This window comes from Lepidochelys kempii, chromosome 2 (genome assembly GCF_965140265.1).
Source record: "Lepidochelys kempii isolate rLepKem1 chromosome 2, rLepKem1.hap2, whole genome shotgun sequence".
Lineage (NCBI taxonomy): Eukaryota > Metazoa > Chordata > Testudines > Cheloniidae > Lepidochelys > Lepidochelys kempii.
Window position 1 is genome coordinate 176,254,803 of NC_133257.1, and position 26,323 is coordinate 176,281,125.

The window sequence follows — 26,323 nt, forward strand, 5'->3', positions numbered from 1 at the left end:
CTGCTTGCCTACAGCAAGCACTTTTGGCAAGCAAATTCTCTCAGTATCGTGGTATCATCTCTCTATATCAACAGCATGCTCACCATAGTGTCTGAGCGTTTAAAGATGGCAAGAGTGAGTGAATGAACTTTGTAGATAGGCTCAAATTTTCCCTGATAATTACATACTGATACATCAGTAAAAATGTCAAGTGTTTACAAATCCCTAACACTACATAATTCTAATCTTCTCTTCTCAATAGTAATAGCAATGGAACTCAAGGAGAAGGAATTATTGTTCTACAATACTGTTCTTTTACTCTATTGACATTTTCTATGTTTTTTTCTCCTGTAAAAAAAAAAAATCTTTATTCACAACTGGACTAAGCAATCTGGAATGATAATTATTAGTACAAGATTTATATTTCAAAATAAGGCTACAAATTCAAAAAATATCTGACTACATTAAGTGCCATATGTTATAATATTAAAAAGTAAATTTTTTCTCTTTATAGAGAATTATTTTTTAAAAGAGATTAAAACGTACATCTGATTAAGCAATGTGATTAAAGACACATGCATAATTTACACAACTGATTAGATCAATGAACTATAAAATAAAAAAGGGTCTAGTTAGTCTACAATGAGCCTTTAAAGCCATTAATTTCTAGATTAAGTCTTATCAGACATAAAACAAACCATAAAAGGATTTTAAAAATCTTCAACTGCATACTAGGACTTACAGGAACTAATGGAGAACTCTGTATGAGTGTATCACCAACTTGCAGATGACGGGCTTAAGCAAATCCTGTTAAACCATGATTTATGCAGACCATTCTTGGCATTCTGTTTTGTCTGTTTATAGGTTTCTCACAAAATTATAAGATATTTAGTTAGGGCCCTACCAAATCTGGTCTTTTGTGTGCTTTTACCCTATACTATACGGATTTCATGGGGGAGATGAGCATTTCTCAAATTGGGGGTCCTGACCCAAAAGGAAGTTGCAGAGGGGTTATAAGATTATTTTAGGGGGTGTAGTGGAATTGCCACCCTTACTTCACTTCCTACAGAGCTGGACAGCTGGAGAGTGGTGGCCATTGGCCGGGCATTCAGCTCTGTAAGCAGAACCCCGTCTGCAGCAGTGTAGAAGGGTAGGAATACCATACCGTGCCACCCTTAGTTCTGCACTGCTGCCTTCAGAGTCGGGCAGCCAGAGAGTGGCAGCTGCTGACTGAGAATCCAGCTCTGCAGGCAGCAGCACAGAAGTAAGGGTGACAATACAATACCCTGCCACCCTTACTTCTGTGCTGCTGCTGGCAGCGGCTCTGCCTTCAGAGCTGGGCTCCCATGGCCAGCAGCCACCACTCTCAGTTCTGAAGGCAGCGCCACCGCCAGCAGCAGCGCAGAAGTAAGGGTAGCAGTAACACAACTCCCTCTACAATAACTTTGCGATCCCCCCGCCCCAACTCCTTTTTGGGTCAGGAGCCCTACAATTACAACGCCATGAAATTTCAGATTTAAATTGCTGAAATAATGAAATTTATTATTTTAAAAATCCTATGACCATGAAATTGACCAAAATGGACCGTGAATTTGGTAGGGCCCTATATACAGTGGTAAGGATACAGTTTGCTGGTGTTGTCAGCTAAACTGTAGAGAAAAGAAAGTGAAGTAGTAGGAAAGATATGGTCATCAAAAATGGCTAGCCACCTACTATACTAGTCTTTTACATTCAGAAGAGAAAAAAAAAGGTTGCAGGTTCAGGAACTCAGTCACCGGGAGAAATATCCCCTTACTGCAGTTACACTAACATGAAAATCCTCCTCTATTAAGAGAGTATTTCCAAACAAGAAGATCTATGCACTGAAATGTAGAGCAATTATAGCACTTAAACCCAAGAGCTGTTTTATTAGATTCTATTTTTTTATAGGTACTAAGTTATGGAAGTCTTAGAATATGAAAATTCATAAAAAGCTCGATTTTCTCATTTTAGTATATTCAAAGTCTGAGCTCTCAACATATTAATGCAAAGTGAAAATCCAGTGATGCGCCAGGCTCCTATAGGATATGTCTACACTGAGCTGGGGGTGTGATTCCCAACTTGAGAAGATATACTCAACAGCTAGCTCTTGTCAAACTAGCATGCTAAAAATAGAATACAGTTGCAGCAGTGCAAATAGCAAAAGGGAGCAGACGCCCTAAGTGTCTATCAGAGATGCTAGATACGTATGCAGGGCAGCTAGCCCTTCCGGCTCCTTGTGCTCCTGCAGCTACATTCTATTTTTAGCATGCTAGCTTGATAAGAGCTAGCTCTTGAATATGTCTTCTCAAGCTAAGAATCATATACCCTGCCCCCCCTCAGCTTGAAGTAGACATACCCTTTGAAGTTCACCATTTCCTTTGCTTTCATCAGCACCATCCATAAGACCACTCTTTAGAAATTTACTTCTTTGCTTTGCAGAAGATTAAGGGCCTAGGCCAACTTCCTTTTGAAGTCAATACAGAGACTTCTGTTACTTCACTGGGAGATGGATTGGGTCTTTACACATAAGGGACTGATCAGTCCTACTGCCTTCCCTGGAAAGGAAAGTCTTGATGGCACATCTCTGTGTTAGCCATAGTGATGGGCTGAATTATGAAGAAAGGCACAAGATACTGGAATACTAAAATACACTATGTCCACCTGTTTCTCAACCGTGGAGTACTTACATGTTAAGACTTTTAAGAAACATCAAAAATGCCTTCTACCTCAGACTTCTGAGATGAAGATTGATTGTACCAAGAGTACCAAAGCACTCAACGATTAGCTGCATCAGTGAGAATACAAATGACATGATTGGAAATCTACATTCTTGCACCTTCCCGATTTTTTGTTATTTGCAGAAGCGGAGGTATGAGGGGAATGAAGAGAATAATACCACTTTCTGAGAGCTGCCTTTGGAGTCTAGGCTTTCCTAAGGTTTTGAGGACCTTATAAATCAAACAACTACAAACATCCTGAATCAAAGCTGCAGCACTACTCCACATTTTTCATAATATTTGGACTTGCAACATATTTTGCCATCACTAGAAGGATCTGATGGAATAAACTGTGCTGTGGCTGAATTTTAGTGGGATTATAGGTTCAAAAAATTCGAAGGATGACAAAAGTTACAAAACCCAGAAAATCATTTATAATTGAAACAAATCAAGACAGAAAAATGTATTGGGGAATAAAGCAAGAAAGGTCAAGTTACTTGGCTGTCTTGCAGCAGACAAAGCACACTGCAGTAGAAAAGTCAGCTCCCTCTGCTGTGATGTTTGGGAAAGATCTCTGGTTTGCTGTAAGTCCTCACCGAATGGATTTGATCCACGAATAGTCACTGAGGGGCATGCTAACTTCAAGGGGAGTAAGTTTTCAATTGCTACAAGTTTTCTTTGGTTATAGAGCTGCTTCCCCTCCCCCGCTGTTTAGGAATTGATATAAATTGGAGTCTACATCAAGGTACAAGCAAGCAAACTATGTTAACAAAGAAGATGTTATATCAGTACAACCATATGGACAAAAACATATTTGAAATCTGATTTTGCTTGTGCAGATCAGTACCTCAGAGGTTCAGCTAGGCATGTAAGTGAGGTTGCAAATTTATTTTAAAACGCATTTATTTTAAATCATCACTATTTTCATGTAAAGATGCAGTTCAAGACTCCAGCTAAAATTTGTGCTTCAGATACATTTTTGAACACTGAGCCCTCCTGCTTCCTAATACTTTTTAAAGAAGTTTAACACAATAGAAGTTAGGCACCTACGTGCTTTTGAAAAATCACACTAGGTACCTATTTGCATCTTTAGGTCTATAAATACTTGTTCAATTCTGGCCTTTAGTATCTGACGAAAACCTAATGTGCTGGGATTTTCTCTTATACTTTGGACATGCTATATAATTTCAGAAGTCTTATAAAAGAGCAATTGCAAATATGAAGCAGAAATGTTTTCAAAATTCAAACAAAGCTTTTCTTGAATACTAATTTTTGCACTTTAGAGGACAGAAAAAGGACAACTTCTTCCAGGCAATTCACACTCTGAATATGGTGGTGACATATTTGGATAGAATTTAAAACACACTGTGACGTGTTGTTGAATAAAATAACTAGTGACCCTTTACAGAAACACAAGAGGAGAAATTTTTGCTAGACTGTTTTGTGTATCATTATGGCACAGTGAGCATAATTGATGCCCTTAAGCAAAAACAGTCTGCTAGCCATGAGCCAACTCAGTCACAAGTCATTAGAAGTACAATGTCATAATGAACTCCAACAAAAGTCTACTGACTATTCATGTCAAGTTGTGCCAACTGCACTACAGTACATTGTTTTATGTATTTCCTAGCTATACTGCAGTTCAGTTTTTTGGAAGCAAAAACAATAGTATGTTTAAAATAAACTTATAGCAATGTCAGATTATTATCATAGCTAATTTATATCACACAATTTGCACATGTATAATGAATTCATTATAGATATATATCTCCTAAATAAAGATAAAGTTGCTTGAGTCCAGTATTAACATTTACCAAATCTTACTTCCAACAAGAGAGTTTCCTTTTTCTTTTCCTACAATTTAAGTAGGCCACACAAAGCTCAGAAAGCCATGCATGGTTCTCAGTAAGTATATGTGCATATACGTCAAAAGTCAAATGGTCTAAACACACAGGACGACTTATATAGACACTGCTGAGATAGAGAAGCAAAAGGGGACATCTTGTATATATGGTACTATTTTTGGTGGGGTAGAGGGGAGGAGATCAGAGCCTTTTTGCTTTGTTTCAGATTGACAGTATAACCTTTTCACTGTCCTTAACAAATAAATGTTCCAGGATATATTGTGTGTATGTGGGGGGTGGGAGTAGGAGGGGGATATTGATTTCACTAGGTAAAAAGTTTTTACACTCAGACTTTAAAGCGCTATTTAAAGCAAGACCCCTACAAGAATAAAGTGTACTCAGTTCCTAACTATGAATGTCTACAACAGACATGGTGTAACCCCACAAGTTGGTTTATTTAGACAGTTAGTTATTCTCCGATGTAAAAAGGCTCTATTGGTACAAGATGGTGTAAGTCATTGTTTCAAAGCAGTAAAGTGAAGTCGAATTAACAAGATCACAATATCATTACTTAAAGAAGCACTGATTGATTTACACCTTATTTTGCAATATTCAGTCCATTCAGTGTCGGTAAAAATAATCAAGAACAGTACCATATACCCAATTAACAGAAATGTTTAGCACAACAACATTTACTCTTCAAGAGCCTAAATGCCTTTTAAATTGCAGCTTGTTGAATGAAGAGTCATTATGGAATTACAGTTTTGGGAGCTTCTCCCAACCCCTCATCTACCTCCACAAGAAATGCTCATGGGAAAACAAACCACAGACTGCAGTGTAGCAGAATCTTCATAAGAACTGGTGTTAAAAATACAATTTAGATAGAGTAAAAAAAGTAATGAGCACAAGTTTTGGATGCTTGTGTCTTCAACACTACACCTGTAATTTAACTAACAGGCTCAGAGGAAGTAGAACAACTCAAGAGGTGAGTCTTTTTCAAAACATAAAAGCTATAGCAGTTGGAGTCACTTGCCTCTACTATACTGCCTTGTTTATGAAAGCAAGTACCATGCAGCATTTTTTTTGAAATTTCAAATGAAATCTTATTGCTAATCATTACTAAAATGTAAATATGTATTCAATTTAATAGTGAATACATTTTTATCTAATTTTATGTTAGTGAGTTCATACACTCAATTAACAGAAAGGGAGACAACAAAAGTCTGTTGTACCCTGTCCATCAGAGGCCTGGCAGATAACTACCCAATTTAGGTGACCTCTCAGAGAAGAAAAAGTGTGTCATTCTAGTGCAACTCCATCTATCTCTGCCAGTATCCAAACACTCACTGGGTCAAGAGTATAAAAAGGAAGCTAGATCTAATGTTCATCTATTGCCAGAATGAGGCCAGCAGTTTCCATATAAATACCCAGTCCTAAAAGCCAGGTTGAAACAGAGCAAGGAAGTCTGAGGACTCCAGGTATTGCCAGAATTGTCCCACCACAATTTTTCAGTAGTTCCCTCCCCCTCTCAAAAAAGAAAGATTAGAGAGTTTATGTTCCAAAAGAGGATTTCTGTGCCCTCCTGTTCAACAATGGAGTAAATGGGATTCACATACTTGTTTCAACTTTGGATGTAGTCCCACTAATCAGCTGGAATCAGATCATCCCTATCCAGCTGAGCTCCCCCCTTAAGTCTTGTTCTTGCAAAAATCTTCAAATCAACTATTTTTCTCCAGGGGAGAAAAGCCCCAGCCAAGACCAAAAAAAGCACAGATATGGCCAAGTATTTTCAGCTGCAGGACTGTGGGGCTAGAACTCCATTCCTCCCCATAGCCCAGACCAGACAGTAAGGTTTACTGGCACAACCTCAAGCTCCTGTTTCCCGTCCCATCGGGCATCACCCTAAAGAGAGCTCTTGACCTGGTGTTACAATTTCCCTTTCGGAAGGCAACACTCCAAAATGAAGAACTGATCCAATGTCAACGAGATTTTAACAGCTAAGATGGCATAGGTCTAAATCGTAGGTCAGTGCACAGAACTCACCAAGTAGCTTGTTACGAATTACACCTGATAGGACACGCACACAAGTGCTACGAATTACACCTGATAGGACACGCACACAAGTGCTACGAATTACACCTGATAGGACACGCACACCAGTGCTGCGAATTATACCTGATAGGTCACGCACAGTTCGAATCTAGGCTGAGGCACAGAAACAAAGTCCACAACTGCAGAGTTCCCAAAAGACACTAAGTTTATTACGCTCGAGCGTGGTGCCCCCCTGCTAGCCAGGAGGGGACCCTGAATGCAGATTATACAAAGGTTATATACTTTTTAGCAAAGCATGTTGCCCTCGTGCATCGGAAACCTTAGCCAATAAACAAACCCTTGTCTTATCTACCACCTATCCCTGCTTGGTGCATTCCTCGTGCTATACCAGTATGTTAATTACACAGCATGGTCCTAAAGCTATGCATCAGTAACTTTTATTATCAGGATGGGAGGCCTCACATCAAGGCCAAGAGACAGGGAGTTAGAGACTGACAAAAACCAGATACTGGGAGTCAAGGCAGGCTGGAGACAAGGAGGAGGATTTTCACAGGGATTCAATATCTAAGGATTACTCCTCCTGGTGTATGATGTGCTGGCATTTAAACAATGGTGGGCCCCAAACCAAAATGGAGTCACATGTGCTAACTTTTCCTTAACATAGCTCCAGAACCTTAGTGAGTAAAGTGAGCCAAAAAAATCAAAGCATATATCTTGTTTTCCTCCATTCCCTGACACAGCTGCCATTACAGATTTTCAATTTTGATCAAATAAGTAATTTTATTAATGAAATTATTTAAAGAAGTCAACTGTGAGGGTAAACTACTGGATGAGGAAAGTGGCCAGTGGAAGCATGTGACTATAAGGCAGAAGAAAAGACTGGCTAGTGAAGGAGAAATAGAGCTGAGGAACAGGTTTGCTGAGGTGCAAAATGAAGGAGACAGGCAAGCAGTAACAGAAGATGGGAAGGCAAGGAAGAAGAGAAGAGTGACTAGTCCTACAAGAAGAGGGGAAGAGTCAATGGAGGTAGCCAGAGTTTGGAGCCCCAGGAGGATAGAGGATGACTCTAAGAAGATTGCAAGTGAGAAAACAGGACAAGATGACTTGCAGCCAGAAAGAACAGAAGGGGGAAGGCCGGAAAATTACACCAACACCAGGAAAAGACAGGTCTACGTGATTGGGACTCCCTATTAAGAAGGGCAACAAGGCTATCACCAGAGCTGACAAAGAGAACTGAAGGGTGCGCTGTCTGCCAGAAGCTAAGATATGGAATTTGGATCTGAGGTGGAAGAGGAGCTTAATGGGAGTAGGAAAGAATCCACTTATTGTCCTTTACGTTGGAATAAGTGATACTGCTAGATTCTCGCTGGGATGCATCAGGGAAGACGACGCCAGGCTGGGGAAGATGCTTAAAGAAATGGAGGCTCGGGTAATCGTCAGTGGCTTTCTATCTGTCCCTAGAGGAGAGCGAAGGTGAGACAAGATTATGATAATCAGACTGCTCAGGCAATGGTGCTGTAAGGAGGGCATTAGGACGTTTGACCACTGGGAGGTATTCACAGACAGAGAACTGTACTCATGGGATAGACTCCATCTGAGTAGGGACAGAAGTAGATTTCTGAGATGAAAATTGGCACAATTGATTAAAAGACCTTTAAACTAGGAATCTGGGGAAGACGGCTGGGAGATGCTCATGTAATCTCCATACCTGATTCTAATGGTGAGTGGGAAGAAAATCAGGTAAGAGAGGATACACCTTCCTCTGCAGTGTAGGGCATGGCTCACCCACTGGTTTGAACAAGAGTAAATGGTGTAACTTTAAGTCTCTGAGTCAAGATTAGGGGTCTTCAGTAACTCAGCCAGAGGATAAAGGCCTACACTACACGAGGGTGAGGTTCTGTGCCCTGTAATGTGCAGGTTGTCAGACTAGATTATCATGATTAAGGATAAGATTCTGTCACAGACGTTACAGATTCTCTGACTTTCCAGGACCTCCGTGACTACTTCTGGGGCAGCAGTCCCCAGGCCCACCAGCGCAGCTTCCGTGAATTTTTATTTATTGACTGTGACCTGTTCCTGACTTTTACTAAAAGTACCTGTGGCAGAATCTTAATCTTTATCATGATGGTCCTCTTCTGGCCTTAAAGTTTATGAGTCTAAGAAACACTACTCTGTATCAAAGTGGTGAAGATTCATTACACAGTGTACAACCCAAAACAATTCTGCTGGTTGGGACTTCAAAATGCACTGTGATGGTGAAGTTCTTTTTGGCCTGCATGACAAACACAAGATTTCAACATCTTTTGTTGAACTTACTTGAATTCTGAGCATAATTTCATTCATTCATGCTCTAACTTTTTTTTCCACTTCATTATTATACATTATATACTGAGGTGCCAGAGACCAATACAAGGCAAGGGGACATTTCTCTCTTTACAACTGACAAATGCTACAGCATGGATGATCAGAACGGAGAGACTTTTGAATCTGCATGCTTCTCTTCTCCACTTTGAGACTCTTGAGGGCTTGGGGGGGGGGGGAGGAACAGCTTTTTAGATACTCCAGCTATTTTCACTAAACCACTAAATTTTGGTCAGGGACCAAATATCAACATCAGGACATTGCTGACTGGCACATTAGTCATATATCAATTCCCATCTCCCAACATACAACCTACATTTCTGTATTCCAGTGTCATTTGCTGGAAGTAGAAGTGAAAGCTTTATGGAATAGTTTTCATGTTCGCTGTCAATATTGTTGTAGACTATATGAAGGTAGAAAAGAACATACAATTTTTTCCCATTGACTTATTTCCATTCTTAAAGTTTTGGGTGGATGGAATGTATCCTACCTCAACCTTAACTGCCACTTCATGTAGTTTGCAAATTAGATAAAGGAGGAAGCATCAGCTACTGGTTAACCAATATGTTATAGTTCCTCTTCACCTTGGACTTTCCACTAGGGATGCAGAAGAACATTATGATCCTATTGTATTAGAGCAGAGGCTCCCAAAGTTTCTTATTGTGTACCCCTTCCAAATCTACCAGCTGCCCGCACCTGCCTGTCTCATTACTGATACTTTGTGTGTTCTTAACACTACCTGCCTTTAGCCATCTGTCCATATTTCACTATTTATAGTGTGACATATACAACTAAAAAAAACCCGACTAAGTTCTGAGCTCAGTTAGACTGGACAGTTGCTGGACAACCAAACCCACGCTGTACCGTGACTGGATGTGAGGGCTCTGTACGTCAGCATCTCTGTATATCTGTGTTCTCATTGGTACATTTCGAAACAAACTAACTACCACATTTTATATAACAAATTCCCACAGAATTTTGAAGCTTCGTCTGAGTAGCCTATTAGGAAAATGTAATAAAGAAAGACAGAAAGATCCACTGTTGCATAATTTCTCCCACATCCCCCACAGAGATGTCTCGCAAACCCCCAGGGGCAGGCATACCACATTAGGGAACCCCTATATCAGAGGCAACTGTTACCTTGTTCCCTGTATTGGAAATAAAAAGGACACTTTCTATAGTAGGTAGTACATATTTATTGTACTAGGTTATTTTTTGCACACAGGAAGTTTTTAGTTCTATGGCAGTATGCCTTGTTTTTAAATGAAAAAAGTACTGAATTTATTTTCTTCCCACAAATTACATAAGAAGGCAGCTAAATACCATGCTGCATGAGTGTCATACTTATTTTATATTTCTACTGGAGTCCTTGCAAGTACAAGAAAGAGGAAAAAAGGATCTGCAGTGTCAAATTTTAAATAGCTCTACAAGCTACTTCATGGAAAAGTGGATTTCCTTTTAAGTTTAAAAACCTTGTCCTTTATCTACAAGGGATATTTTATTTACTTTTGACTTCTTTAAAAATAGTATTAAAAACGTAAGACAGCATTTGAGGCCAGATTTCGCAGGTGTGTTTAGGACCAATTATAGAAAAATGTCATCTTTTACATTCATGTAATTATCTGTGTCTTAAAACAATGCAAATTTTGTCATTAAACTTTAATGAATTCATACATCATGCACAGGTTAATATCAAAGAACAGTCTTCATGTGTACTGCACCGCAAAAAGTTAGTCTCATGAATTCATTTTATACTTCATGAAGTGCTAAGAATGTATTTCATACTACATAAGGCACATATTGACTGTTCTTGGTCTGAGAAGTTTAGTCTAAATACCCGGCCAGCACAACCTAGCATATAAAAAAAATATTGTCTATACATTATTTTCTAGAAAATCAGTTGTTTAGAGACAGCAAAGAAGCAGCAGTGATATACCTAGAGGAGCCGTATAATGCAGAGTATTTTAATTAGATAAGTTTCATTTCCATATTGACATAGTAATATACAAATGGCATAATATTACTGTTTCTGGTAGAGTGTAGCCAAAGTGTTCTGATGTGTAAGCTACACAGTGATTAATTTGAAGCTCCTGACTGGAACCTAATGGCTGCAGTTAAGCCTAGCTGTCACTATCTGTTTGCATGCAGTGTTGTTGCAGTTGTGTTGGTCCCAGGATATTACAGAGACAAGGTGGGTGAGGTAATATTTTATTGAACCAACTTCTGTTGGTGAAAGAGACAAGTTTTCCTTACACAGAGCTCTTCATGTCAGATGATTAGAAGGACCCCTTACAATAGTTATAAGGGTAGTCACGTATCAGTGTGTTAACGGATATGATGAATTGGCAGGAGTGACATCCAAGGAAGACACGAGTAGCAATTTGGGGCCAAAGTGAACACAATTTGCTTCAGTTCAACTTTTGTACTAGAAAACTAGATCTGATGGAAGTTAAACTATCCACTGCCAGAAAAGCCTTGCTTTCCACATAAAATATGACCCAAAGGGGAGGGAGGGTCAGTTTACTTTGTACCCATTGATAGAAGATCCCAGATCAAACTATGAAAACTGTATACCATTATTTCCACTCTGGTGGACCCTATTACTTTAAACTTGAAACAATATTAGATTTTTCATGCTACATGTTCACAACTAGCTGCACTCAGTACTTTGTTGGGATCCTTATGAAAGTTGAAACACTACGAGGCAACAGGTCTCACTTTGGCCACCACCATAAAGCAAGTGGACTAGACATTTATACCACCTCAAATCTATTTTTTCTGGATTAGACAAGCTAATTACATCCTATTTAAATCGTGTTAGGCATAAATGGGCACCTATGCACTATGTCAACAGGTGCATTATAAATACCTTGATGAAAATAACAAACTTGTTATTTGTGTTAAAAAATGCTGCTGAAACCACTTAAGGAAGGGAGGATTTATAGCTTTAGACAAAGTCTCCCTCTCCCATCCTTCAAAGACATTGCAAAAGTATTAGTAGATGACAGAGGTGGCTCTATTTTTGAGACTATTTCCTAAATATTCTTCCCTCAGAAAACAATTTCAATCACCACTTAATACAAGGATTTATTCAGCGCCTCCTGTCTGCCAGTGGCCCTGTGGGCCACCTATCAACTCCTCCCCCTCCCTCCCAGCGCCTCCTGCACACTGCGAAACAGCTGTTCCCCAGTGTGCAGAAGACTCAGAGGGAGGGGGAGGAGCAGGGACAGGGCGCACTCAGAGGAGGGGGCAGAACTGGGTGGTAAGAGGTGGGGCAGGCCATTATTTCTTATGGAGAAAAAGTCCCCAGTATCCGTTGTTTCGGTATCCATCGCCTTTTTCAAGAACGCAACAGCGACATATACCAGGGACCCCCTGTAGTGTCCAACCACACCAGTTAAGATCAGGGGTGCCACATTTTGCTACATGCTGTACAAGAGAGTGTATAGAGACAGTACCTTGCCCTAAAAAGAGTTTGCAGTCTAAACTGTATGTTTATTAATCCTCTGAATCCAGAAGGTCAGAAGTTTACTAACACTCAGACCAGTTTTGTTTCAACATGTCACTGGAACATGCTGACATTAGAAAAGTGTCCAGATATATTTGCTGAAGTCAGTGGAAGTGTGTTTTTGTAGTTTGCAATCCTAAATGTGCTTTGTATGTGTAATGAAGTACTAACTCCTCCTATCAAAAAACCCAGCAGTTCTGTATTCCATGTGTCACAAAAAAAGCCAATTGTTTACTTCTGGATTTGGTGTCTAAGCATATACCACATCCCTGTTGGATTCAAATTTTGAAACTAGCTATTTTGTTTAAATATCACTGGCAATAAACTAAATACAGACGCTATTCCAGTTTTCTATACCTCACTCGATTACACTCCATAGACAATCTACATACTGCAGTGCAAATAAAGAATATATAACAAGAGTTGACTTTTAGAAAATACCTATTATAACAAGGTTCTACAGTAGAACCTCAGAATTACGAACACTTTGGGAATGGAGGTTGTGAGTAACTCTGAAATGTTCGTAACACTGAACAAAACACGGTTGGTCTTTCAAAAGTTTACAACTGAACGTTGATTTATACAGCTTTGACACTTTACTATGCAGTAGAAAAATGCTGCTTTACCCTTTTTAGTAGTTTACTTTTAACATAGTACTGTTCTGTATTTCCTTTTTTGGGGTCTCTCCTGGTGCCTGATTGCGTACTTCTGGTTGCAAATGAGGTGTGTGGTTAAATGGTCAGTTCATAACTGGGGTTCATAACTCTTAGGTTCTACTGTAGTGCACTATTTATTTTAAAAACAAATTCCCATTGATCTTCTACAGCCTCTCTTCCATTTAACTGAGCTGCTCAGAAGTATGGAGATGGGTAAGCATAAGGTCCTGATCACAATTTCATATAATCCACATTTTAGCCTATGAACAAGAATCTGAGAAACTTCAACACCAAGCTATTTAGCAAGCATTGGTTCAGCTAGAATATGCCTACTGGAAGAGCATAAAAAGGGATTTTTATTATTTGTACTAAAGTAGCCTATGGAGAATTTAATAAAGATTGAGACTCTGATATGCTAAGTGGGGTATATACATGTAGTAAGAGTCCCAGCATTGAGGGGTTTATAGTCTAAAGAGATAAAATTCCTAGGGAGCAGGGGGAGAACACATATTTTACCCCCACTTTACAGAAAGGGAAACTAAGGCTGAGAGAAATTGTGTGACATTAGGAAAGTCACTTGAAATCTGTAGCAGGGCAGGAAATTGAATCCAGATCTGAGAGCCCCAGCCTAGGGCCCTAACCACAAAACCTGCCTTCTTCTCTGGTGCACAGGAAAAAGAACAGTCTTATTAGCAGAACAATCCAGTGCAGAAGACACACTACAAATGGGACATCAGCAATATATGTTCCAATAGGAGGGCTTCAAGATGCCATGGGTATGTTCAGTGGCAGAATACAAACTGGAAGCTGTAGTTGAAGCACAGTGCCATTGCTAACTTCTTCCTTCAAACTAGCTTTTATTTCAGTCTGACTAGCAAGAAAGTAGCAGAGACTTTGCAGATCCAATGAATAAACCTTTTCTGAAAGAGGTTTATATTTCTACTTGAGACAGAAAAATAATTGACGTTTCAGCTCTCTCTAGGAACCTGTCTGCAATAATGTTGTAAGGCAGTGGTTAACGTACATCACTATAAGAAGGGGCGCTAGTTGGCAGCTGTCAGCACAAGGAAAAATGAGTTGTATTCAAAAGGGATATACAGGCCCATAGTCAGCCCAACTAGTATGTTTATGTTTGAGCCTATAGAACAAAGCAGGCACATGCCTGGCGTCTTCCACCCCAATTTCTACCAGGAGAGAGAATCTACTGTCTTGTATCTTCACATGATATTAATTTTTCTAATGAAATAATGTATCTAGAGAAGTTAGTGTAACACATGACCACAAAGCTAAAAGCATATTACAAACAGGGCAACCTATTACAAATAGATTATAAATTCAACTAGATTAGGGAAACTGATATAGTCCACAATAGCCACTTGATCCCACATAACTGCTTGTAATTCCTGATTTCATCATTCTTTCTTCTAGACCCAAAAACCAGGTGGTTAAAGCAACTCAGCAATGAAATATCAGTTTTCAAATTTCTTGTCTTTTGGGTGCACAGTATTTAGATTTTTCATTTTCAGCAAATAATTCAAGAAATTACTTAGTGTGAGTATCTCTCTCTCTCACACACACACACATACACACTCTAAAATGGGGAAAAAGTGTCAGACCCCACAATATGACATTAGTACTTACTATTCCAGAACTAAAATCATCTCTGTTGCAGTCTCATAAACTTCATGTAAATTAATGACCCAAAGGTTACATTGCGCCAACTCAAGGACAGCTATCTCATGGATTATTTCCATTCGACAGTCTTGGCCCTTTCTTCTTTTTCGCATGAATTTTGCTGCAAACTCCTTTTCTGTATCTTTCTTGACACACTTCTTCACCACTGCAAACTTCCCTCTGGAATTAAAGCAAAATATTAAATCAGATGGATGATCCTTAATTTAAGTATTAAAATCACTAGTCAAATTTTAATCAGACTATTTAAAATTAATTTAAAATATTTTAGAAAACTCAAAAGAAACTACAGTGGGAACATTTAGAATATGTTCCAAATTTAGAGTTTTCACTCTGTATCAGTGATATTCCCTACATTTAAAACAGGGGATACTGCTGGAACCAGTAACAGCTCAAACTGGAATATATTTTACGTTTATTCACTGTACCATATTGTATCTACAAAAATTGAGCCTTTCAGTAGAAAAAAAAAATCCATCAATTTCAGGAAGTGAAGGTTACTTATTTGTAACCAGAGTTCTTCAAGATGGCTCTGCATATTCCACTTATAGTATAGTATAGTATTCCACTTATGGTAGCGTGCCGCACAAAGATGCCTAACGGGAGAACAGTCTCCAAGCCATGTTAAAGTGCCTGTGCTCTTATTCCCCCGCACCCCAGCATCCCTGAATGTTCTGAAGCAAGCTTATATAAGGAGGCACAGTGCCCTCTACCAGCTCATCTCCTTCCACCACCAAGCCAGAAATACAGAACAAAAAGACAGAGGAGGGGAAGGTGGGAGGGATGTATGAGTATGCAGAGCCATCTCAAAGAACACTGAACTGACCTTAATTTCTTCTTTGAGTAGTTCTGCAAATTCCCACTTACGAGTAGTTTGATGAGTAGTGCTGAAAATAGCCTGGGGGAACCAGAGCCTGAACTGAACAGAAATTGAAAAACCACTCTAACACATCTGGCATCAGACCCTGAAGCAGGGGTGGGCAATAATTTTCACAGGGGGGCCACTCCATGGATTTTGGTAAATCGTCATGGGCTGCACATTTCTACTATATTAATGGAGTGGATGCAGGGCCTCGGAGGGAGTTTGGGTGCAGGAGGGAGCTCTCAGCTTGGGCAGGGGATTGGAATGCTGGAGGGGGTGAGGGGTGTGGCCTCTGGGAGGGAGTTTGGTGCAGAAGGGGGCTCTGGGCTGGGGTGCAGGAGGGGGTGCATGGTCTGGGAGGGAGTTTGGGTGGGAAAGGGGGTTCTGACCTGGGGCAGGGGGTTGGGGTGTAGTAGGGAGTGCGAGGCATAGGCTCTGGCTGGGAGGTGCTTACCACAGGCAGTTCCTGGCTGGCGGTGCAGCAAAGCTCAGGCAGACTGCCTGTATGCTGTGGCCCCACGCTGCTCCCAGAAGTGGCTGCAGCCGGCTGCTGCTGGCACATCTCTGTGCGCCCCTTGGGTGAAGCGGGTCTCCGTGTGCTGCCTGTGCCCACAAAGCAATCACTGGTTTCCAGCCAATGTGAGCTGTGAGGATGGTGCTGGGGGCGGGGGCAGCACAGAGACCCGCCTCCTGCTCCTCCCGCCAGGGGCATGCAGAGACATGCCAGCATCAGCCGACTGCTTCCAGGAGCGGTGCGGGGCCATGGCAGGCAGGCAGGCAGGCAGCCTGCCTGAGCAGCCCGCTGCGCCACAGGACTTTCAGTGGCTCGGACTCTGAGATCGCGAGGGGGCAAAGGAGGCTGCACAGAAATATTAGATGGGCTGGATCCGGCCTGCAGGCCGTATTTTGCCCACCCTTGCCCTGAAGGCTAATCAAGTGCATAATGTTTAGCAAGAGTGTGCATATCCAGGTTCCAGCCCTGCAAATCTCAGCAACAGTCACTTGGGCGAGCAAAAGATGATGTCACACCTCTAGTGCAATAAGATTGAACCATTGTAGGTACAGGAATTTCTGCGACCATGTAATATTCAAACAGTGTTGTTTAATCAATCTAGAAATAGTCTTGGGAGAGACAGTATGCCCCACAGAATCCCTGTCTAGATTATGTGTATCTCATGCTGATTTTCCAAAACCTTTAGTTCTATTTCACTAATATGCATGAGCTTTCTTTGTATCCAAAATACATAAAAGAGATTCCCCCTCATTAGTATGCAACATTTCAAATAACAAACACACACTTTCTGATAGTTTTCTAGAATGAAGCAATGCATTCTTCTGCACTGATGAGCATGAGTCTTCAAGAATTGACAGTCAAAGTCCGATCACCCCAAGTAGTCAGGTGGAGGGACTGCGGATCTGGATAAAGAATCCTACTCTATTGCTGAGAAGGAAGATTACATATGAAGACCCCAGGGGAGAGCTGAAGCAGATCCATAAACCTCTGGTAATGTGGCCAAGCCAGGGCAATCGGAATTATCTTTTCCTTGTCCTGAGCAATCGTCACCACTTTCTGGATCAATGAAAAGGGGGGAGGAGAGAAGCATATAGAAGGCCCCTTCATGAGTGCAGAAGGAAAGAATCGAAGATGGACTGACTGTCTCTTCCTGCTCTCAAGCAGGAGAGGTGCCACTTTGTTGAACCTTGTAGCAAAACGGGTCCACATCTGGTCAACCTTAACTAGAAACAAACGCTCTGAGTCAAGTGATCCTTAAAGGATCATTCGTGCATTTGAGAAAACTTGCTGCGGAGCAGATCTGCAATTACGTTGTCTTCCCCTGCTAAATGCAGGCCCACCAGACTTAAAAATGTCACACAGAATGCACCAGTCCCATAAACTGATCGTTTCTGCATGTAGCCGAGCAGAGTGAGCACCCCCATTTGTTGATGTAAAACAGCCACTATGTTTTATTTCACTACTTGAACAACCTTCCCACGTATGTGAGGGAGGAACAACGTGAGGGCCAGACGAAGTTTCTCTTAACTCCAACATGTTTATGTGTAAGTCCCGCTACTGAGAAACCCAGTGATCTCAAACTGTATGATAACTCAGACATGCCTATCCCCCCCAACCATTGTTTGACACATCTGAAGTTATCCTCACTGATGGCGAAGGGGGATTGAACTGAAAGTCTCTGAGGACATGTGCTCTGACTGCCTACCACATCAGCAAGTCCGGAACGTTTGAAGATTATCCAGATTTGGCTCATTGACCTGAGACATCCAGTGATGCACTGGCCTAATTCCAAGACACTCCAGGAGATTTACATAAGTAGTAGCTGCCATGAGAATCAGGAAGAAAATTACTTTGAGTTCTGACATACTTGAAAGTTTAAAATATTCTTCACTATTTAAAAAAAAATCTGTCCTGTGGTAAAAAGGCTTTTCTGAGTCCAATATGGCACCCAAGAATAAAATGTTGAGTTGAACAGATTTAACTTGACTTTCAGTAGTTGTTCCAGGTCCGGAGGAAAAAAAAAAAGGGTGATTGTATAAGTGATGTGGCTTAATAGATTTTTGGGAACAGCAGCCTTCAACAGTCAATCATCCAGATATACCCTGCATTCTGAGCTGAGCCACTACCACAGAGAGGCAATTTGTACAATACTCTTGGTCCTGAGGACAGGCCAAATGGGAGCACCTTGTACTGGAAATGGTGTCCTGCCACCACGAAACAAAGGTACTTTTGACAACTGTCTGATAGAAATATGAGAATATGCATTCTTCCGATTGAGAGTCACAAACTAATTCACAGTTAAAATGAACAGATTATGAAGGCCAGAATTAACGTACAGAACCAAAACTTCTAAACATATTTGTTCAAGTGTCTTAAATCTAAAATTGGATTAACTCCTTCCTCCCCCTGCATTCTTCTCCTGTACTAAAAAGTATCTAGAATAAAACCTGACTCCTCAAGGTGTTTGGACACCTCCCTGACAGCTCCTATCAGAAGCAATTTCTGCACTTCTGAAAGTAGAATAGCGTTGTGAGAGGGTTCCTTGAAAAGGGAACGGTATGGGGAACTGAAAGTGCATAGTTTCTCATAGTGAATATAATAGCCCTTTTTCTGTAATTTCAAGGATGTAATAAATCTCAATTTGCTGAAAAAAATGGGCTAGTCTCCAAACTGAGGAAGGCAAGGATCCTTGCTGACTGGTTCTCAATCCTCACATCAAATCTGAGGCTTGGTGTTCAATGAAGATGACAGGGAGGAAGTAGATTGTTGAGATTTAGGCCTTGATTTGAAAGACTTCTTCTGTTGACTCTGGAAAGTCACAGCCTGCTGATGTCATCTTTGATTTGACAAGAAATAAATCAAGGAAGGCTACGGATAATACTGTCTCTGATAATGGAAAGAAAGAGTAGAAAGTCTTCCAGTAGAAGGAATCAAGCCTAAAGAACAGAGCACTGATCTTGCCTCCTTTAGCTTTTCCAGTCATTCATGTCTTTTCACTGAAAAGACCATCAAAGGGGAGATCTTCCACCTTAATTCTAGTATCCAGAGCCAGAAGAGAAGAGCGAAGCCAAGTATGTCTCCTCTGAGTAACTGCAGAAATCAACGTTTTAACAGAAGAGGCCGAAGTGTCAAATGAAGCCCTGAGAGCATACTTAGCCACATTTTGACCCTCCATTTGGATCACATTAACCAACATCCTTTTATTATCTGGCAAATCCTGTACAAACAATAGCATCCTTTCCCATAGGTGGGATTGACAGAGAGTCATAACAGCATAATAATTTGCCGTCCCTAATACCAACAGTGGAAGAAGAGAACACATTTCTTCCTAAGGAATCAATCCTCTTTCTCCTCTCTATCAGCAGGAATGGAATATGCTTGTCCAGACCTCAACCATTGCTGGTAGCAGGTACCAACAAATTATATACAGGGTGTGTATGAAAATACAACCCCCACCCCAAGAGTATTTGATATAATTTGTCTGCCTTCTTGGAAATAGGCTGACAAGAGAAAGGAGTGGATAAAACAGTCTTAACAGGCTGCAGCAGACCATGGAGAATTGGTAACGACATCCTATTCTTGGAGACAGCCCCAAGAATGTCGAACACTAGATAGGTGGTTTCCTCCACTACTACTGAAGGTAAATTCAATGCAGATGTCATGCGATCCATCAGGTCACAGAACTGTGGAGAGTCACCAGAAGGGGAAGAAGCAGAAGCCACTTCCCAGGTGCTCATCTGGTGAAAACTCAGGATCATGGTCTGTGTCAGCAAGCTCTCTTTTAGAATAATAAATTGTCTCCTCTTCTTCTTCAGAATATCTGGCACCACCAAGATGCCTATAGATCCGAAGATTTCTCCACAACCAGTCCCTTTATAAATGAAACAGCTGTCCAGCCATAAAGGAGAGTGTCATGTTGTGGGGTGTAATCCAGCCCAGCGAGAGGTTGTCTCACTGCCTGCTCTGTAAGCGAGTGCCTTAAATGTTATTCTGCTGTGGCTCACAGCCTGTACCCTGCCAGCCAGCAGAAAAGCATACGCTGAATGTGTGTTAAGCAGGTTTGACTCAGTAACTGATTGCAGCAACCTGGTTGTTACACCCCAGCCACACTCTGGCATACACCAGCTCTGGTTATACCCAGTAGAGATGATCCCAACACCTCCCCCTCCCTGAATCTTTCCAAAAGTATGTGCTCTGCGATGTCCTTTCCTCGACTTTTCAGAGAAATAATAAGGTTTGTATGCTCCTCTATAGAGACATAAAGGACAGCTTATCACTTTAACTAGAGTTAACGATCAAGTCAAAAATAGACCTGATTTCGTTTAGATTACAAATAAAAACAAAAAGAAAATAGAATATTAAGTTATATCAAGGGATAGAGTTAGAAATGGTACAAGCCAATAAAAGTGAAAACATACTTTCTAGTGGCCAAGACCTAACACAACAAACTATAGCCCTTGTTTTAAAACAAAAGCTCACACTGTATGGAAAGGGATGACACTCGCCAGGTGAAAAATCCATTTGCAAGCCCTGTGTATACAACTATAAAATAAAATGCAACAATTTTTGTGTAATACAACCAGTTCTTACAAAAAAACACAGACCTAGAAGTGTCTGATTAGTTCTCAGACTATGATTATATTTTCTAATACCCTTAGAAGTTTTGTATCTCTGCTTTTAAAAATAAACACTACACTAGGCAGTAACTAGCAAACTAGATCAATTCAAAGGGGCAAGTGTAAGTAAGGACTTTAAAAGCCACCAGTGAAAAAGTTTTTTTAAAAAGAGGCAAAGTTTGAGATCTGGAGGTAGTGCCTTTAAACTGGTTAGTTTTAAATTTGATTCTTATTGAAAAGCACCTCAAATACAACATGCTTTGCTAATCTTTCCACACAAACACCTTAAAAATACTTAAGGTAGTTCTACATATTCCCCTTTCAACTGAACGTGTGTACGGAAGCCCAAATGGCAGCTTGGCATAGTTCTCTGATTGGAACGTTATGTAAGAATGGGCTCTGATCCCCGTAGGGGATTGTATATTTTGTTGTTGGTAACATAAATGGATGCAATTCGAAATCCATTTTGATAGTCTTTGTTTTGAAATGGTTGCACCCTTCAATTGTTCAGTGGTGGAAATGAAGAGTCTGCACTACAAGGTGGGTAGAAAGCTGGCTAGATTGTCGGGCTCAACGGGTAGTGATCAATGGCTCCATATCTAGTTGGCAGCCGGTATCAAGTGGAGTACCCCAGGGGTCGGTCCTGGGGCCGGTTTTGTTCAATATCTTCATAAATGATCTGGAGGATGGTGTGGATTGCACTCTCAGCAAATTTGCGGATGATACTAAACTGGGAGGAGTGGTAGATACGCTGGAGGAGAGGGATAGGATACAGAAAGACCTAGACAAATTGGAGGATTGGGCCAAAAGAAATCTGATGAGGTTCAATAAGGATAAGTGCAGGGTCCTGCACTTAGGACGGAAGAACCCAATGCACCGCTACAGACTAGGGACCGAATGGCTAGGCAGCAGTTCTGCGGAAAAGGACCTAGGGGTGACAGTGGACGAGAAGCTGGATATGAGTCAGCAGTGTGCCCTTGTTGCCAAGGAGGCCAATGGCATTTTGGGATGTATAAGTAGGGGCATAGCGAGCAGATCGAGGGACGTGATCGTTCCCCTCTATTCGACATTGGTGAGGCCTCATCTGGAGTACTGTGTCCAGTTTTGGGCCCCACACTTCAAGAAGGATGTGGATAAATTGGAGAGAGTCCAGCGAAGGGCAACAAAAATGATTAGGGGACTGGAACACATGAGTTATGAGGAGAGGCTGAGGGAGCTGGGATTGTTTAGCCTGCAGAAGAGAAGAATGAGGGGGGATTTGATAGCTGCTTTCAACTACCTGAAAGGGGGTTCCAAAGAGGATGGCTCTAGACTGTTCTCAATGGTAGCAGATGACAGAACGAGGAGTAATGGTCTCAAGTTGCAGTGGGGGAGGTTTAGATTGGATATTAGGAAAAACTTTTTCACTAAGAGGGTGGTGAAACACTGGAATGCGTTACCTAGGGAGGTGGTAGAATCTCCTTCCTTAGAGGTTTTTAAGGTCAGGCTTGACAAAGCCCTGGCTGGAATGATTTAAATGGGAATTGGTCCTGCTTTGAGCAGGGGGTTGGACTAGATGACCTTCTGGGGTCCCTTCCAACCCTGATATTCTATGATTCTATGAGTCTCTGTGACTTACAGAAAGGTTTTGTTCTATCTAGGTAGAATGCTAGTGCTCTTCTACCATCTAGAGTGTGAAGAACAGATTCCTGTGTAGATCCGTGTGGCTTAGTGTAAAACATAGGTAGATAGAGAGGTTGATTGAGATGGAACGATGAAGGTACCTTCGGTACTAATTTAGGGTGTGGTTGCATAGTCACTTTGTCTTTAAAGAATATGGCGTAAGGAGGATGACCATGAGGGCCCCAATTTCACCCACTCTATGTGCTGAAGTGATCGCGACCAGGAACGCTACCTTCATTGATAAATGTAGTAGAGAATAGGTAGCAAGTGGTTTGAAAGGGGCTCTGGTAAGTCCTCTGAGGCCTAGGTTTAGGTCCCATGCTGGTGTAGAGTTGCAGACTTTAGGGTACATGTTCTGAATGCCTGTGAGGAAGTGTTTCATAATCAGATGCACAAACGCTGAAAACCACCTATCTTGTGGTGAAAAACAGCTATGGTTTCGAGGTGCACCTTAAGTGAACTAATATATAACCCCATCTGTTTCAAACGCAACATGTACTCCTAAACCAAATGTATTGGCGCTGTAAGTTTCGGTATGTATCTGTCGTGGGACCACAAGGAGAACCTCTTCCATTTATGGAGGTAAATGGTACGCACGGTAAGTTTCCTGCTGTTTAGCAACATCTTTTTAACCTCTTCCAAACCAGGTTAATTCGTTGTGATGGAGCCATGGAGAAGCCATGCCTTCAGGCAGAGTTTTCCTAGATTCAGGTGAAGAACAAGACCCTCATCCTGAGAGAGAGGAAGGGTGTACGGGGTGCAAAGCGCCATGCTGTTCAGGTATGGAAACCACATCTGTCTGGGCCACGTCGGAGCTATCAGTATGATCAAGGCTCTGTCGGTCCGTATCTTGTGTATCACTCTGGATAATAATGGTATCTGTGGGAATGCAAACAGGAGAGGCGTGTTCCATCAGATGAAAAAGGCATCTCCTAGGGATTGCGGTCCTAGTCCTGCTCATGAGCAAAACCCTGGATGTTTATGGTTTCGGATGTTGCAAACAGATCGATGTGTGGTGACCCCCACATGCGGAATATGTGTTGTGCGATGTTGTCGTTCAGTTCCCATTCATGTTCTTGGGAAAACTGTCTGCTCAATGTGTCTTCCACTGTGTTCTTTTGCCCCGGGAGGTACAACACAGTAATGGTAATACTGTGGATAATGCCCCAGTTCTAGCATGTTATGGCTTCTGTGCATAGGGAAAGAGATCGAGCGCCTCCCTGTCTATGTAGAACATATAGGCACGTTGTCTGTCATTATTTGTTTCTTATTGGTAGGAAATGTTGGCACACGTTTTGAACTGCTCATAATTCGAGTAGATTGATGTGTAATAAAGACTCCACAGGAGACCATTTCCCTTGGATTGTGTGTTGGTTCAAGTGTGCACCCAATCCAATCAGTGAGGCATCTGTAGCGATCAGGATGGATGCTGGGTCTTGGTGAAATGGGACCCGCGCACACATTGTGTGGATTTAGCCACCATTGTAGTGATTGAATGACTTTTGGTGATGGTGGTGACAGGAGTCTGTTTAGACTGTGCTTGCGTGGTATGTAGACTGTTCTCAGCCATCCCTGGAGACAGTACATGTATAGTCATGTGTGCTAGACCACAAGATCGAGGCCGCCATGTGTCCTAATAGTTATAGGCAGGTGTGTGCAGAGCCTTTTGGACTGTTTGTGACTACCAATAAGAGTGGTCATTGTGGAGAATCTGGTCATTAGTAATGAAGCTTTAGCTTCTATCAAGTCTAGGTAAGCTCCGATGAATTCTAGTTGTTGAACCAGAACTAGGGTAGATTTCTTCTCATTTATTTGTAACCCTCGGGTATGGAAAAGTGTCAGTCGTTTGTGTGAAGTGTATTGCTTTTGCTTGAGTGCAACCCTTCAACAGACAATCATCCAAGGATGGGAATATCATAATTCCTTGTCTGTGTAGGTGTGCTGCTACTACAGCCAGGGTTTTGGAGCTGTCGAAAGTCCGAATGGTAACACACTGTATTGGAAGTGGTCTCTCCCTACTGTGAGCTGTAGGAATTGTCTGCATGTGGGGTGTATAGCGATGTGAAAATATGCATCTTGTAGGTTGAAAGGTGAAAACCAGTCCTCTTCTTCCAGCGCTGGAATCATTGACGTCAGCGTGACCATCCTGAATTTGTGGGTACGCACAAATTCGTTGAGTTTTCTGAGATCTAAAATGGGTTTCCATCCTCCATGTTTCTTTTGAGTCAAGAAGTAGTGGGAATAGAACCCCTACCCCCTGTGTTGTACTGGAACATGTCCCACAGCACCTAGCTGTACAAGATGGTTTAGTTCTTGTCGTAGAAGATGCTTGTGAGAAGGGTCCCTGAAGAGGGATGGGGAAGACGGATGGGTAGGCAGGATGGAGATGAAGGGGATGGTATAACTAGAATGTCCTATCTCCACTACCCAGTGATCTGTGATGATGGATGCCTACGCTTGGTAAAATGGCTGTAGTTGGTGACCAAACACCTGAGTAGGTTGTGTAATATATACGCTGGTTGTCAGGGGAGGTTGATCAGACCCTTGACCAAATCTTCAAAATTGCATCTTGGTTGGTGGTGCCTGTGATGCAGTTGACTGGGACTGAGGTGGTTGGTGTCTCTGGCACGAATTGTCCAATGGTCTCTGGTGCCGGAGACAATGTATCCCCGTTTTGGTTATAAGGTTGGTATCTCCTCCATCTATTAGGGTATGTATATATGCCCAGGGTTCAGAGTGCTGTTCTAGAGTCCTTCATTGAGTGTAGGACTTCACCGGTCTTCACGGAAAATAATTTCGCTCTGTCAAAGGGAAGGTCTTCAACTTTAATTTGGAGGCCCTTTGAGATTCCAGAGGATTGTAACCAGGATGCCCGTCTCATGACTATAGCTGTAGCCATCATGTGAGCAGCCGTGCCCGTGACATCAAGGGACACCTGTAGCGCTGTCCTCACGACTGCTGTCCCTCGGTTACGACAGATTGGAATTGCTCCCTTCTGTCCTCTGGGATGTCCGCAGGGAACTCATTAAGTTTCTCATAATTGTCATGGTCATACTTAGCCAGTATGGCCGTGTAATTGGCCATGCAAAACTGGAGAGTCACAGACAAATAGACTTTGCGACCTAACAAATCCAGTCTCTTAGAGTCCTTGTCACGTGATATAGATTTATACTGGGGTTGCTTCCCCAGTTGGTTCACCGCATCCACCACCAAGGAGTTTGGTTGAGGGTACAAGAATAGGAAATCCATGCAGTTTTTGGGCACATAAAATTTCCTATCCACTCTTTTGCTGATTGATATGGTATGGGGGTATGGTAGCTGGAGTTTGCCATACTGATTCTACTAGTTCCAGGAAGGTACTATTAATTGGTAATGTTATCTTTGTAGAGGATGCCGGGTGTCGTATTTTTAGGCGCTAATGTTGATTTTCAGTCTCATGTTCCAGAGGGATGTTCTGACTTTGTGCGACCCATTTGAGTAAGTCCTGGAATCGTTTTGAGTCATCTGTGATGGCAGACAGAGATGGCAATACTGCCTCGTCTGGAGATGAAGATAAATTGTGGGCTGGTGAGCAGTCTTGTGGATTGGAATCCTCCAACTCCTCGGAATCCACATGCACCTCCGAGGGCTCAGTGGCTGTCACTGTAGAAGGGTGAATCTGTCACCTCTGTGGGGTGTGAGGTCTGTATGTCTGAGATCTGTAGATTGCCCGTGGGTCCCATTGTGCCCAGTGCATTGGGAATGGCATGGGTGGGCACATCCATGGGTTAAGCCAGACATGGGGGCACGTCCCTGTAACCGTTTCCTGGCACTTGTATGGGATGGAGAGGAGTGTCCTG

At 41.8% G+C, this 26,323-nt stretch overlaps 1 protein-coding gene and 1 long non-coding RNA gene across 3 annotated transcripts in view; one reads left to right on the forward strand and one right to left on the reverse strand.

The window, feature by feature from the left end:
- The window catches only part of LOC140907276 (uncharacterized), a 55,497-nt gene that overhangs the window by 26,499 nt on the left and 2,675 nt on the right, over window positions 1-26,323 (forward strand). The window contains exon 2 of the long non-coding RNA XR_012157435.1: window positions 23,132-26,165. This is a non-coding gene — a long non-coding RNA (uncharacterized lncRNA). The remainder of the gene's footprint in view (window positions 1-23,131; window positions 26,166-26,323) is intronic.
- STK17A (serine/threonine kinase 17a) overlaps window positions 1-26,323 on the reverse strand; it is a 63,775-nt gene that overhangs the window by 20,417 nt on the left and 17,035 nt on the right. The window contains exons 2-3 of one of the 2 annotated variants that reach the window (XM_073332813.1): window positions 15,657-15,749; window positions 14,780-14,992 (exon numbers count right to left, since the gene is read on the reverse strand). In XM_073332813.1, the coding sequence (XP_073188914.1) occupies window positions 14,780-14,992; window positions 15,657-15,749 (306 nt within the window). The remainder of the gene's footprint in view (window positions 1-14,779; window positions 14,993-15,656; window positions 15,750-26,323) is intronic. The other variant, XM_073332814.1, reaches the window with a different exon arrangement.